The following is a 13,494-nucleotide window of genomic DNA, read 5'->3' on the forward strand; positions in this document are numbered from 1 at the left end:
TAAAATCACATTAGTGGCAAAGCTCTCCCAATAAATATTTAACACAAAATTAATATTAATTTTATATAAGGTCTTTTTTTGTAATTTTTTCATTCTTTGTAATTTTTTAATTCAACTAATAATTAAATTAACTGATATTTAATAAATAAACAATATCACTATATTATTTAATACTTGAAAAGCAACATTACACATCCTTCACTCAAGGATACCTAGTGCTCTTAAAATGAAAAACAAATTAGTACTTTAACCTAACTTTTTATTGTAAATACAATTTTTTCAGAAAAAATAATAATTAAGCCTTGCTTAAGGAGTGACTCCCAAAATCACACTTAGCATGATATTGTAGATTGGTCGGTAACTATAAATTAACTTTATGTAAAGAAAAGCCAACTTTTCCGCCCATTTTTGTGGCTAAGATTATTCATTAACAATGTGCTAACAAGAGTAACTAATTATTATAACAGTAAACGATCTTGACAGCTAAAAGTGTAAAAAGTAACAAAGTAAAGTATTTGTCCAGAACAAAAAAGGTGACAAAGTAAAGTAAATGTACATTAGAGATAATGATATAATAAAGTTTTAAAAGGACAGTTACGTTTCCAACTAAATATGTAAAATGAAGGGAAAACACAAGGTCCTATAGTTTGATCAAGTTGTACTTTTAATTTTATAATTTTTTAATATTTTTAATCTTTATAGTTTCAGCAATATTAAGTAATATTTGTTTCTCAAGTCTTTAACAATGTTAAATTAAAGAAACTATAAGAACTGAAAATACTAAAAATAAATTACATGGACTAAAAATAAAATCCAATAAAACTGTATGTGCTAATAATTATATTTTTTTTAAAATGAATTAAAATACCAATTCAAACAACTATAAATTTAAGAATTTCACTTTTAATTAAGGTATTTAAGATTCAAAAGTAATTTTCATATTATAACGAGATTCCTGCTTATAATAGTGTAAATCAATATTTGTAACTCCTTTTTTGAAAAATTAGGAGGACCAATAGTTTTTAATTCAATCTTTTAAAACCTAATTACATTTTCACAAACGTTTGCTAAGGCATCAACAATTCAACATATCTGGCCATTATCGATAATTAAAAATCGGCAACACAGGCTACCCCACCCTGGGTGCTAGATTTGTTGACATTTCAGAATCGTTAACAAAAGCCATGTTTTCATCTTATTTATGTGACAGATAATAATCACAAATATTTGTTAGATTTGAAAGTGTCATCGAAATAGCTGTTGATAGAAAGGAAATTAGTTGACTATTAAGTTATGTATATATAATTATGGATAATTAATATATAAAATTAATCATATAGAGTCATCAAGAGTTGAAGGAGTTCACTATAAAGTTTCAAAGATTAAAGAGATTATGTGTACAAGATTCAAAGTTAAAGGAAGTAATATATGATTTACCCTTTAAATTATGCTGATAAATTAGCTAAGCTTTCTCATAATTTAGAATGTTAAGTTTTGTACCTTTAATCAATCCTTACTTCCCTCACTGGAGGTGGTGGTTGATGAAAGTAATAATTTAGTTGTTTTGTCCCTTTAATCAATCCTTACTTCCCTCATAAAAGATGGTGCTTGATGAAAGTAAAACTTTGGATGATGTTCCTGTTATGTAATCACTTTTGATTAATGAATGCACTCATTCAGTCAAAAGAACATAATTTAAATTTTAAAAATTAGAATAGACCAGTTCACTTAGCTCATTAGTTTTCTCGTCAAACTAATCAGTTTGGTCTAATTTTTAATACTTGAGATTTTATCACCAAAACAAACTTCCATATTACAAAGTTTTATATTTCTCGTGTGATGCATATAGAAAAGACAATTGAGCAAAAATCTAAATCTCTATCGCTCTCTCTCTCTCTCTCTCTCTATATATAACACTCTAATACAACCTACATTATTCACAACTCTTTCCGATCATATAAGCGAGACTTAAAAGTTTGTGAACATTAAAATACAAGCTAGCTAGAACATAAACATTGAATCATCATCGATTTCTTCTTTTCCATAATAAGAGAGGAAGTTTGATAAAACAATCATCATCGTGCTGACAAACAATGCCTCTCTCCAAACTTCTGTAACATACAGAAAGCTGACCACACCATTGCACAGATAATACAAGCTCCTCTTTAAGACTAACTACATTATATATATATATATATATATATACTCCTTAACTATGGACTATATATGTTTCATTCTCCATCCACGGAGCCATGGACGTACAACACTAAATGTAGCTGTTCTTGTGCTCAAAATGAAGCATCAGCAACATACTACTGTGTGAAGTATTTACTGATATAGCTTGATAGATGTTTGCTCAGTGGAAAATGGCCTCCTCACTATCATCAAATTCTGAAAATGGAGACTTACGATTCTACCAGAAGGATTCAGCTGTGGATTATTTAATTTCCTTGAATGCAAATCTCATAGGAAGTAACTTAATTGCTGTTTCTTTCTTGAACCACCTTCACCATATAAGTCATTCCACTGCTTCAACTCACTCATTCCTGCTCCCTCAGCTGCAAAGCTTGCAGCAACCTATGTTCCCAAAACTATTAAACATTTATTATTTTAATATTAAGGAAGAAAGGTAGTTTCTTTAGTCTACTCTTCAATATGTTTATTTATGGGATTATAAAACTTTTACTCCCTCAAGTTTGGTGCCTCAAATTTAATTTTGATCGATTCAATCCCTTAAATTCAATCCCTTAAATTTGCTTCAGTTATTGATTCAGTGTCTATTGTTTTAATAGCAAATAACATGGTTAAAGTTTGCTTACATGCATAACAAAATATTGATGGCAAACACATAAGTTAATGAAAAGAAGTATAATTATTTAAGTAGAAAAGAAAACTTTTAAAAATTTTTAAAAATAAAAGAATAAAACGCATTATAAGGGACTAAATTAATAAAAATTAAATTGATTTGAGCACTAATTTGTTCTCATTTAGCTACAAATGCATAGCAAATCATCAAAATACTTTACATGTTAGATTAATTTGAAAGTAAATTAAAAGCTTAAAGGACTAATATGATAATTTAAGAGAACATCAAGGACCATATTGTTAAAAATTAAACTTAAGGGACTAAAAGTTTTATTATCCCTTTATTATATCTCTAATAATTATTCAACAGTTTAAGTCACTTAGCTATTTTTTAGAGACACCACAATCATTTTTCGTTCTACTTTCTATTTCATTCATCATTCTGTGTAGTTAAGAGGAAACTCTACAAAGTTCAGAGGGAAGGGCCCTGTTACCTGATTTTTGGCCTCTCTGAAGTCCTGCATGTTCAATGGCCTAAGGACAATAACTCTTTCCTGTTCAACTTCCTCTTGTGCATTCACAGCATCTGGGGCATCTTCCGTTGTAGATTGTTCTCTATGTCTGTCTTGTACATCTTTATTAGCAGCTTTCTGCTTCTTCTTCTACAAGGAAAAGAATAAGTATCACGGGTCATCACTCATCATCATGATGAACACAATTAGATTTATAAACAAACTGCATTGTTACCAGAGTCTTCAGTCTCTCCTGCTGAATTAACTCTCTAACAGGCCGATAAGCAGTAGTTGTGCATAGATTCTGTATTGAAACAATTCAAAGTTATAGTAAATAAATATAGCAGAAGCACTAACGAAAGATGGTTAAAACCATTATGAATAACATCGGAAAATATTAGAAATGTTAAAGTACCTTCAAATCACTTCCAGTATATCCTTCTGTCATAGTTGCTAGCTCCTTAAAGTCAACTTGATCGTCTACCTTTTCTTTAGACAAAAGAGTCCTCAAAATCTTTTCCCTGTTTTCTGCAGATGGAAGCCCTACCATAATTCTGTTTATCAAAGGAAAAAGTTGTTTCAGAAACATTCAACTCATAATTGCCATTGTTGATCTTATCTGATTGTACATCCCATAGTTCAACATACACTAAAACAGCAGAAAGAGAAACGAGCAAGATGAAATAGGGAGATACCTTCTTTCGAATCGCCTGATAATGGCTTCATCTAGATCAAAGGGCCTGTTGGTTGCAGCAAGAACAAGGATGCGCTGATCTGGTTTTGTCATAAGGCCATCCCAATGAGCCATGAATTCATTCTTTATTTTTCTCATGGCTTCATGCTCTCCAACTCTTGTGCGTTGGCCAAGCATGCTATCGACCTCATCAACAAATATAATAGTTGGGGAGACCTTGGCTGCCAGTGTGAACAAAGCTCGAACATTCTTTTCATCTTCACCGAACCATTTGGAAGTTATGGTAGACATGGATACATTGATGAAGCTCGCTCCAGCCTCCCTTGCAATGGCCTTAGCCAGCATTGTCTTCCCTGTGCCAGGAGGACCAAACAGCAATATTCCTCTACAAGGCTTTAGAAGGCCTCCGGTGAAAAGGTCCGGCCTTCGTAGTGGAAGCATCACCAGTTCTTGAAGGGATTCTTTTGTCTCTTCTAAGGCACCAATATCAGAAAATGTCACATTAATCTCATTTGCTGGTATTACCTCTGCCCTTATGCGCTTCTCAAACTCATTATCTGGAGGAGGTTCCTATAAGGGAGCAATAGAATAATTATTTATCTTTATTTATTTATTTATTTATTTATTTTTGAATATTTTATATATTTATTTATTTTGCATCTGATAAAATCAGAGGTTAAGGCTTACAACGACTTTGGGTTCTGGAGGAACTGAAGTTGCATTATCAGCCTTTGCCACTGAAGCTCTCGCTGCTCCTTCAGTTTTCTTTTCTGGAGCACCATTTTCAGACTTTGCTTCAGGCTTCACAGCAGCACCTTCCCTTATTTCCTTCTGTACAAAGGGAAGAATAAAGAAAATTAGAAAGCAAAAACAAAAAGATAGAGAAATAATGCACTACTTGACTTTTGGCCAAAAACAAATGCGTTATTTGACTCGACATGTTCTCCCTTCTCCCATACATTGCAAGGAATTTAAAGAATGAGATGTATTGTTTACAGCTTGTGAACAGTAGCTTACTATAGACTTTACTTCATATATATTATAACACAGCTATAGTTCCAAACTTAATAATTCAGACATCGTCAGATAGTACAAACCTCAGATTTCACATCTTGAGCTTCCAATTTTGATGTATCTCTTCCATTGGATTTTCCGTCTTGGAATATACCCAACGCTCGGGATAAACTGTTTTAAATGAATAAATGAATAAAGTTAGCAAGTGGAAAGAAGATTGCTTATGTACATCGAAGTTGCCAGTCTCTGTCTCACCTATTGCATGAAATAACAAGTTTCCCATTTCTGTACTCTGGGTCTTTGTTTTTCATTAAATGATAAGAAATTGCTGACACAACAATCTCTTCTATGTAATTGCTGAGAACCATTGTGTCTGCCACACAGATGGAATCTAGATCATCGCACTCAAGATCATTGGCAGCAAGTACTTCCAAAATATGATTTTTGTTATCCTGAACCTGTATCTTTTTCATATCCTCTTCAAGTTGAGTTTTCCAGCTGACAGGATGCGATTCATCATCTGGAGGTCTAATTTTGATGTTGTAAGGGAAGACTGAAGCAAGTTTCTCGTCTACCTCATTGTAGTCATTAACAGAATCCAGAACTCGTGAACCGAGAATTAAAACTGGTCCACATAGTTTCTCCAGCATTTTTTGTAACAACTTGTAAGTCCTTTGTGATCTATTTAGCAACTTATCAACATCCCGCAGGTACAACACGATGGGGTAAGTTTTTGACACATAACTAAGGACCTGCAAGTGCAACTTCCACCAATCACTTTCTTTCTAAACATAATTATCTACAAACTTGTTTAATTTTGGAAGTACAGTAACACATCAATGCTGACTCTTCCATATATTACCTTGTAAAGAGATTGTATAAGAAGCTTTTCATTGAATGACCAACTGCTTGTGCGCTTAAGAGGACCTGAAGAGAGACAAAAGGGAACAAGAAATCACAAGAAAGAAACACTAACCAAGCGAAAATGATTGTACAAACTAGTACTTAAAACCAAAAACCATCATTGATTCGATTCCATAAGTTCTTGAAGTAACCTGGATTAGAAGGAGCATTTTGCAAGGCAAGGCTACTGATATTTGCAGAGGCAGAAGCATTCCGACGAATTTTAGGAGCATTGCAAGATGCATCAGTCCCCCTGAAAGCAGAAAGGAAACAAATGTACTAAGAGATATAGACAAACTAGAAAAAAGGTCATATATAATATCAAGTCAATATATGATCATCTAGTCTACTTACATTGATCTGAGGTCCACTCCACTGCTTTGTCTGATGATCTTTCCTGCAACTACAAACCCCTGGTCAGGCATATGGATCTTAAAACAGTTGCTGTTTAATGATATTTACATTAACCAACATACAAATGCAATGCTAATGTCTCAGTAAAAGGGAGAAGGAAAAAGACATAAGTACTTTTTTTTTTCCTCGCTTTCCATAAACAGGCTCATCAGCATATGGAAAAACATGAAACAAACCACAGTTAAAGCTAATTTTATCAGTCTGCCTTTCCTATTTATTGTCTGAAACCTTTTATAGGAGGTATTCTCAATTTAGAGTTATCATTTATTCTTATTTTCCTCCTTTTTAAGATATAAAAGGAACACTAGAAACCAAAGGCTTGTACGGCCAAATCTTGTACTAGAGAATAAGAGGGCTTCATCAATTTGTACCTTTAGGTTCCCCCTTCTGTGGAAAGATAGAAAATGATTCAAATAAGCCAGATAGTCTCTCCAAAGTTGACTCTGAAGTGGACCTTTTAAAAACCTAGAATCAGAAACAGGAAGAGCTCGAGTTGTTTAATGTTAGTTCAAGAACGAAAAAAGTAACTAGCGAACACTCATCTATAATACTCAGAAAACAGTTTTCTGTAAGAGCCTTAAGCATTAAATGATGGTAAAATTTGATCCAACAAACAAGTTAAAGAAGTAAAGAAGAAACTAGAAAAAGCTTACGGATTCTTTGTTGCCAGAACCATATCTACTTTGGATCTGTACAGATGACAAAACAATCATTACGTTCATGAGCAAAAGGAGAAAGCTAGGAATGACACAAAAAATGCTCACGCTTACCTTCAATGAAAAGTCAGTTAAATCCAACAGAAGCAACTTCGCTTCAAAGTAATGAGCTAAAGCCTTGGCAAGCACCTGTTGGTAAAGTTCTACACAGAAGAGGGGAAAGTGTAACTAGTATGAATGTGACTTTAAATACAAAAACATATCAATCCCTTCTCAGAAAAAGATAAAACAAAGGAGTCTCAGCAGATACCTGCTGGTCCGGAGAGTAGAATAGTCCGGCTTGCAGGAGAAAGATTCCGAGTAAATTTAGAGACCTCAGCATGTTTTAAATGAACATAAGCAGCACTTGTCAGCAACACGCGTGTCTGCTCACTGTTAAGAAATAAAAGTTGGAAACGGTGAAGCCAGAACTGATGAGATTCTTTATATTAAAAAGAAAAAAAGAAAAGAGCTTCTGATTGATGTATGATCGGGTCAAGCTTTCATCAAGTCCAACAGGACGTAGATGGCTCATGATCAAGTAAAAACACTTTCTTCCTATGAAACTCCCCATTTAATTAGCATGAAATCATATTTATATATGTTACAAGGAATCAATGATTAACAAAGTAACCTACTCGTCATGAGCCAAAGAAACAAGCAAAAGATAGAAAGAAGAACATAGTCGTAGAAAATGATAAGGCCATGGGACAAGGTATAATCATGCACTCAAGAATACAGAATTGCACATGACTATAGAATTACAGTCATTCCGAATGATACGAAGGCATTTGTCAACTATGTGAGAAATATGACAATCAGATCTAATATTTAAGCATGCCAACAAACTTCCACCTTCCTAGAAAATAAATATTTCGTTATGCTAAATATCCATAATCACAGTTAACGAAATAAGTTAACAAACAAGATGGAAACATGTAAATAATGAAACAGGAACGAACATATAAACAACTCCGAAATGGATAGTGATTGAAGACATCAGTGCACATATGCAGAAACATATGAGAAACCACCTATAAGGGCTATTAATAACAAGGAAAAAAAAAATTAAAAGCATGAAGACGAAAGGGATTGACCTGAGATAATAAGGGAATTGATCGAAGGTGACTTTGGTTTCTCTGCCATCAACAACCAATCGAAGCATTTCTTGCTCTATCTTTTCTGCAGTAAGGGCGTTTGAGGAACCGGTATTGGCTCCCCATTTGCTTACGCTTTGCCCAGAAGCCAACCCTATACCCACCCCAACTCCAACCCCAACACTCAACGCTGAGATCAACAAGCCTTTCTGTTCCATTTCTACCCAAAAAATTTTGAAGGAGGAGAAAACTTTTATTTTGATCTTCCTCTTATCTTACTTCTCAGAGGAAGTAATTCATCAAGTTTTGATTTTGAAGCAGGAAGAGAAAAGCCCAATGAGGAGAAAATTGAGAAAGAGATTGAAGAGGAGAGAGAAGGGAAGAGGTTGGAAGAAGGATATCCCTGAAGCACGGGACGCTTGTGATGAAGCTGTGTGGGTCTCTGTTTTGAGAGAGCGAGGATGAAGAAAACGGCGAAATAAACGGATCCCGAGAGAGAAGGGTGTGGCTGGCGTGGATATGGCGGCAGAGGATGAGTCTCAGAGGGTGGTGGTTGCATGTTGCGACGCTCATTGCTCGAGATTTTAAAGAATCAGCGCAGGGAGGGAGATGGGTGAGTCATGCATCCCACACTTTACGTGTCACTACTTTGACGAGCAAAATTGAATCGAAACTAAGAATCGAACCGAATTAAATTAAATTTTATTTATTTAATTCGATTTATTTGATTTTTCAGTTTGGATTCGATTTTTTTATTTTAAATATTTTGATTGATCAGTTCGATTTGGTTAGTAAAATTTAAAATCGAATAGACCGAACTGACCGAATTACATATAATTTATTAATTTATAAATTATATGTAATTTATGAATTATTTTATTTTATTTTTATTTTTTTATTTTAATAAAGAATAAAAAATAATATCATCACTTGAAACCCTATTTCAGTTAATCACTCTCATCGGTAGGTGTTGTGACTAGATTATGAAGCCATTATTTGATCATCGGTGTTTATTTGTGGTTGTTTATTTGATTATTCATGTTTTTATAATATTTGGGTGTTATGTCATATAGGTGTAATTAGAATGGGCTCATATTAAAAAAACGAATAGAAAAAAAGGCCCAATTTTATAGTGTTGTTTGTTTAATATTTAAAAAATGGGCCCAATTTTAATAGCCCAATATGAAATTGAAAAATCAAATTAACCGACCGAACCAAATTATCAAATTTCGGTTCGGTCCTTGTTCGGTTCGATTGGTTTGTTCGGTTCGATTCGGTTTTCATTTTTAGTGTTATTTGATCAATCGGTTCTACATATTTTGGGACCGAACCGAACCAACCGATGCTCCCCCTAATTTTGATGGTTCATTTGTCGCTTCGACAATTTTCTTTTTCGACATTTTTTTCATATATAACACAACTGCTTCCATTATTATTTGCCTCTCCCATACGAGTCAACCTATATGGGTTGAAAAAAATAAGAGTTGAGTTGAACTCATTTTCACATTAATTGAAAATATATTAACCCAGCCCAACCTTTATAAATTGATGGTTAAATATGCTAATTTGATAACTCATTTATTTAATTTTTTTTAAACAATTTATACCCAAATAAGAATTTCTAATATGATATTTCATGTAATTAAAAAGTTCACATCATAACTATATGAGATAGAATAATTCCGTCAAAATTCATTTCAAACTCTACTTGTTTTGTGAGGCTTTAGTGTCAAACCCCCTCCACTTTTTAATTTTTTTAATTTTATTTTATTTTTAATAAATAATATGGGTTGAGTAAGTCAACCCTAACTCATCAAAGCTAACTTATTTGGATCACCGATTATCTGGATCCATTTTTTATGAGTCAATATTTTCTAGACTCAAATCAACCCATGTTTTCAACTTTATTAGAGACAGAGTCAGGTGCTAGACCCAACCTCCTTTAGCCTTTAATTTATTATTTCTCAGGATAGGATCATACTCCTACAATTTTTTTATAAAATAAAATTAGATGAGTTGGGTTCTAAAAGTTCACAATAAGCCAAAATTTTTAGTAATTAGACCAATCTTTGTGGTCCCTACTCCTGCTATTATGATCTTATATATTAGTTATTTGGCTAAAATATACATTTGATCTTTTAATTTCATATAAGTTTTTATTTTAGCATTTTAATTTTATAAAATATCTTTGTAGTCCTAAAACTCTAATATTGTTAGTTTTAACAGAAAAAAAATTCTCAAATAAATCATTGTCAAATGTTGATATACTAATTTTAATTTTTTAAAATAATAATAATTAACATAAAAAATAGTCATTTGACACTAATGATTTTAGAGCTAAAAAACTAAAATATACTTTATAAAATTAAATGACCAAGCTAAAACCTTATATAAAATTAGAGGACTAAAAGCATATATTAGGCTAGTTATTTTTTAGGAATACTTTGGTAGTCTAATAAATTAATTATTTTTTTAAAAAAGGTGAATTACTTTTATTTAAAAAAATACTCCTATTTACAATTTTTTTTATGACTTTCATAAAATTTATGTTTTTAAATGGGATAAATTTTATTCATGTAAAAAAGATAGGGTAAACTTGAAAATTATTTCATTCTTAAACTATTTTAATGATATATTCCTTCAGTCCTATTTGTAAGACACCTTTTAAATTTTTAATCCACATTATATGACACCTTATAATAATTAAATTACTTTTCCAATTTTATCCTTTTCTTGATTAATGTAAAAGATATTTAATGTAGTTGAATCATGATTTAAAGCCAATGATAAAATATATATATATATATATATATCTCATTTTTTATGATATCAAGAAAAAATTAAAATTTTTAAGATGCGCAAAACGATTAAAGTTGTTATACAATAAGGGCTGAATGGAGTACTAACTCACTTTTGAATTCTTCTGAAATAATGGTGGTGAGATAGTCTGAAGCACTCTGTATGACTAGGAGCATAATGTCATGGGTTCATTACTCTCTCTTTCTCTAAAAAGCTAGCTTATTAGGATGTGCAGCATACCTGTTTATGTAACCAGGACCCTTGTCAAGTCCCTCTGATGTGGGACATAACATCTCTTCTGATCAATCCACGACATCTTCGTCACGGTTGGCTTACCAAAAGGAATCTACTGACTAGACAAACTTAGGTTTGACTCTGACATTACTTTATCACGGGCCATTACTCTCTCTTCAAAAAACTAGCTTATTGAAATGTGTAGCGCACTTGCTTATATAGCCAAAACCCTCCTCAAATCCCTCCGATGCAAGATGTAACAATAAGTTCTTGTTTGATTTCTTTTTATTTTTAATTTTTTAAAACTAATTTGTAAACAACTTTCTTAAAATTATTTTTTAAAATAAAAATATGATCTATTTGATTATATTAATTTAAAAATAATTTTAGATTTAACAAACAATTTTAAAATATTTTCAATTTTAAAAAATTAAAAAAATTAAATAATTTATAATATATTTAAGTTCAAGATACATTATTTTTTAGTTTTAAAATTACAAAATAATCTTAAAAAAAGGTAAAAATCAAACAAAACAGGTCCTAGGTTTTTTAGGTAACAAATGGGTATGGGAAATCCATATATCCATATACTTTTACTGTATTTGGAAAGCTTGCGTTCTTTTGGAAAGAGGCAAAACTCTTTTAAACTAAAATTTAGGAAAAATATTACTTTTAATCTCTATATTTTATTCTAGTTTTATTATATGTTCCTACATTTTTTAAGTGTTTCAAATTCATATAATTTTTTCCTTATACAATGTTAGTCCTTATGGTTTTAGAGTAACATTGATGTGATACAAACAGTATTAAGATTGCTAATGTGTTCACTAACACAGTTAAATTTGTGTTGATGTGTTAAATAGGTACTGAGTTGGACTTTTTAATAAGAAAAATAAATTAAAAAAAGCTATATTAGATGAAAAAGGGCTGACTTGGAGCTAAGAAAAAACTCTAAACTTCAATATCTATAAAATATCTTTAACATCTTTAAAATGTGTTTTAATTTAAATTTTTAAACTTTAAAACCTGCAATTTTTTTAAAAAAATGAGTCTTATATTTTTTAAGTATTCCAAAAATATTTTTATATTATTTATAATATAAAAATAATTAATTTTAAAGTAAAAATTAATTTTTAAAAAAATTAAGAATTAGGCAATTCAAGCTTTTTTATTTTGCTTATTTTTACATTTATAAATTTGGGATTTTTTTTATTGTGCTTATCATATGTAACTACATCAAAATAAAAAAAAAAGCTAACTTGGAGTGTAAGCTCGAACTTATTAAAAAAAACCAAATAGCCAAAACCAGCCCTAACATCTTTGGCCTCATTCTAATAGCCGAATTGCTAAATTTTTTTAATTTTTTTCACAAATTATTTTTTATTTTAAAATTAATTATTCTTATATTATAAAAATATAAAATATATTTTTGGAATACTTAAAAAATGTAGAAGATTTGACATTTTTAAAAAAATTGTGGGTCTTAAAGTTTAAAAATCAAGATTAAAATATATTTTAAATATTTTTTGAGATATTTTATAAATATTTTAAGTTAAGATTTTTTTTTCACTCTAGGTCAAACTTTTTTTTATTTGATGTGGCTTTTTTTAATTTATTTTTCTCATTAAAAAATCCAACTCAGGTCTCATTGAACTCATCAACACAAATTTAATGGTGTTAGTTGACAAGTCAACAATCTTAACACAATTTATGTTACATCCAATGGTGTAATTAGGATCTAGACTAGGGAGTGAAAAATAATTTAATAAAAAATTAATTTTTTTTAAATAATAATTATGCTAGGACTAAAGTTGTAACAACATAATGGATTGATCATTATTTTTTATTTAAAAAAATTATATTAAACATGTTAATATGTTCTTTTATTATGCGCTTCATATATAATCTAGATTATTAAAATATTATATATCTAATAAATTTTTGAGCTCAAATGTTTTTAATTCACTTCACAAGGTGCAAAGTTACAAAATTTACATGCTCCATTTGTAATTTTCCCCAAACCCTCAGGCTAATGTAACTCCACCCTTTGTTACATCAATATCTCTCTTAAATTATAGGAATTAATATTGTAAATGATGAAAATGTTATAGATGATGCAAAATATAGAGACCTAAAATATTTAAAAAAATATAAAGATTTATAATAAAATTTAAAAAAAATATAGATCAAAAATAATATTTCCTATGAAGTTTAAGATAGGTTGTTATGTGGATTTTTTTATCAAACAAATAGTATTTATTAAAGAGAGAGACTGTAGGGTTAAGGCCAATTCAAAAAGTTGACATTAGGGAAGTGTCTAGAAGAAA

At 30.7% G+C, this 13,494-nt stretch overlaps 1 protein-coding gene across 5 annotated transcripts; it reads right to left on the reverse strand.

Moving 5' to 3' along the window:
• Positions 1-2,009: 2,009 nt before the first annotated feature.
• LOC129311736 (peroxisomal ATPase PEX6) lies at positions 2,010-8,671 on the reverse strand. 5 transcript variants are annotated; one of them, XM_054954169.1, is made up of 16 exons: positions 8,135-8,671; positions 7,309-7,430; positions 7,113-7,201; positions 6,996-7,031; positions 6,714-6,807; positions 6,283-6,325; positions 6,081-6,181; positions 5,888-5,952; positions 5,281-5,777; positions 5,109-5,196; positions 4,699-4,842; positions 4,013-4,581; positions 3,733-3,871; positions 3,553-3,621; positions 3,300-3,467; positions 2,010-2,577 (listed from the first exon to the last, which is right to left on the reverse strand). In XM_054954169.1, exons 1-16 carry the CDS (start codon positions 8,350-8,352, stop codon positions 2,464-2,466), a joined length of 2,556 nt encoding a protein of 851 aa, XP_054810144.1. In that variant the 5' UTR covers positions 8,353-8,671; the 3' UTR covers positions 2,010-2,463. The 5 variants fall into 5 exon arrangements, with proteins under 5 accessions (XP_054810144.1, XP_054810141.1, XP_054810143.1 ...); XM_054954166.1 differs by having other exon boundaries at positions 6,045-6,181; XM_054954168.1 differs by having other exon boundaries at positions 6,283-6,331.
• Positions 8,672-13,494: the final 4,823 nt, after the last annotated feature.

Source organism: Prosopis cineraria, unplaced genomic scaffold (genome assembly GCF_029017545.1).
Source record: "Prosopis cineraria cultivar Desert tree isolate PC_DT_omini unplaced genomic scaffold, ASM2901754v1 PC5, whole genome shotgun sequence".
Taxonomy (NCBI): domain Eukaryota; kingdom Viridiplantae; phylum Streptophyta; class Magnoliopsida; order Fabales; family Fabaceae; genus Prosopis; species Prosopis cineraria.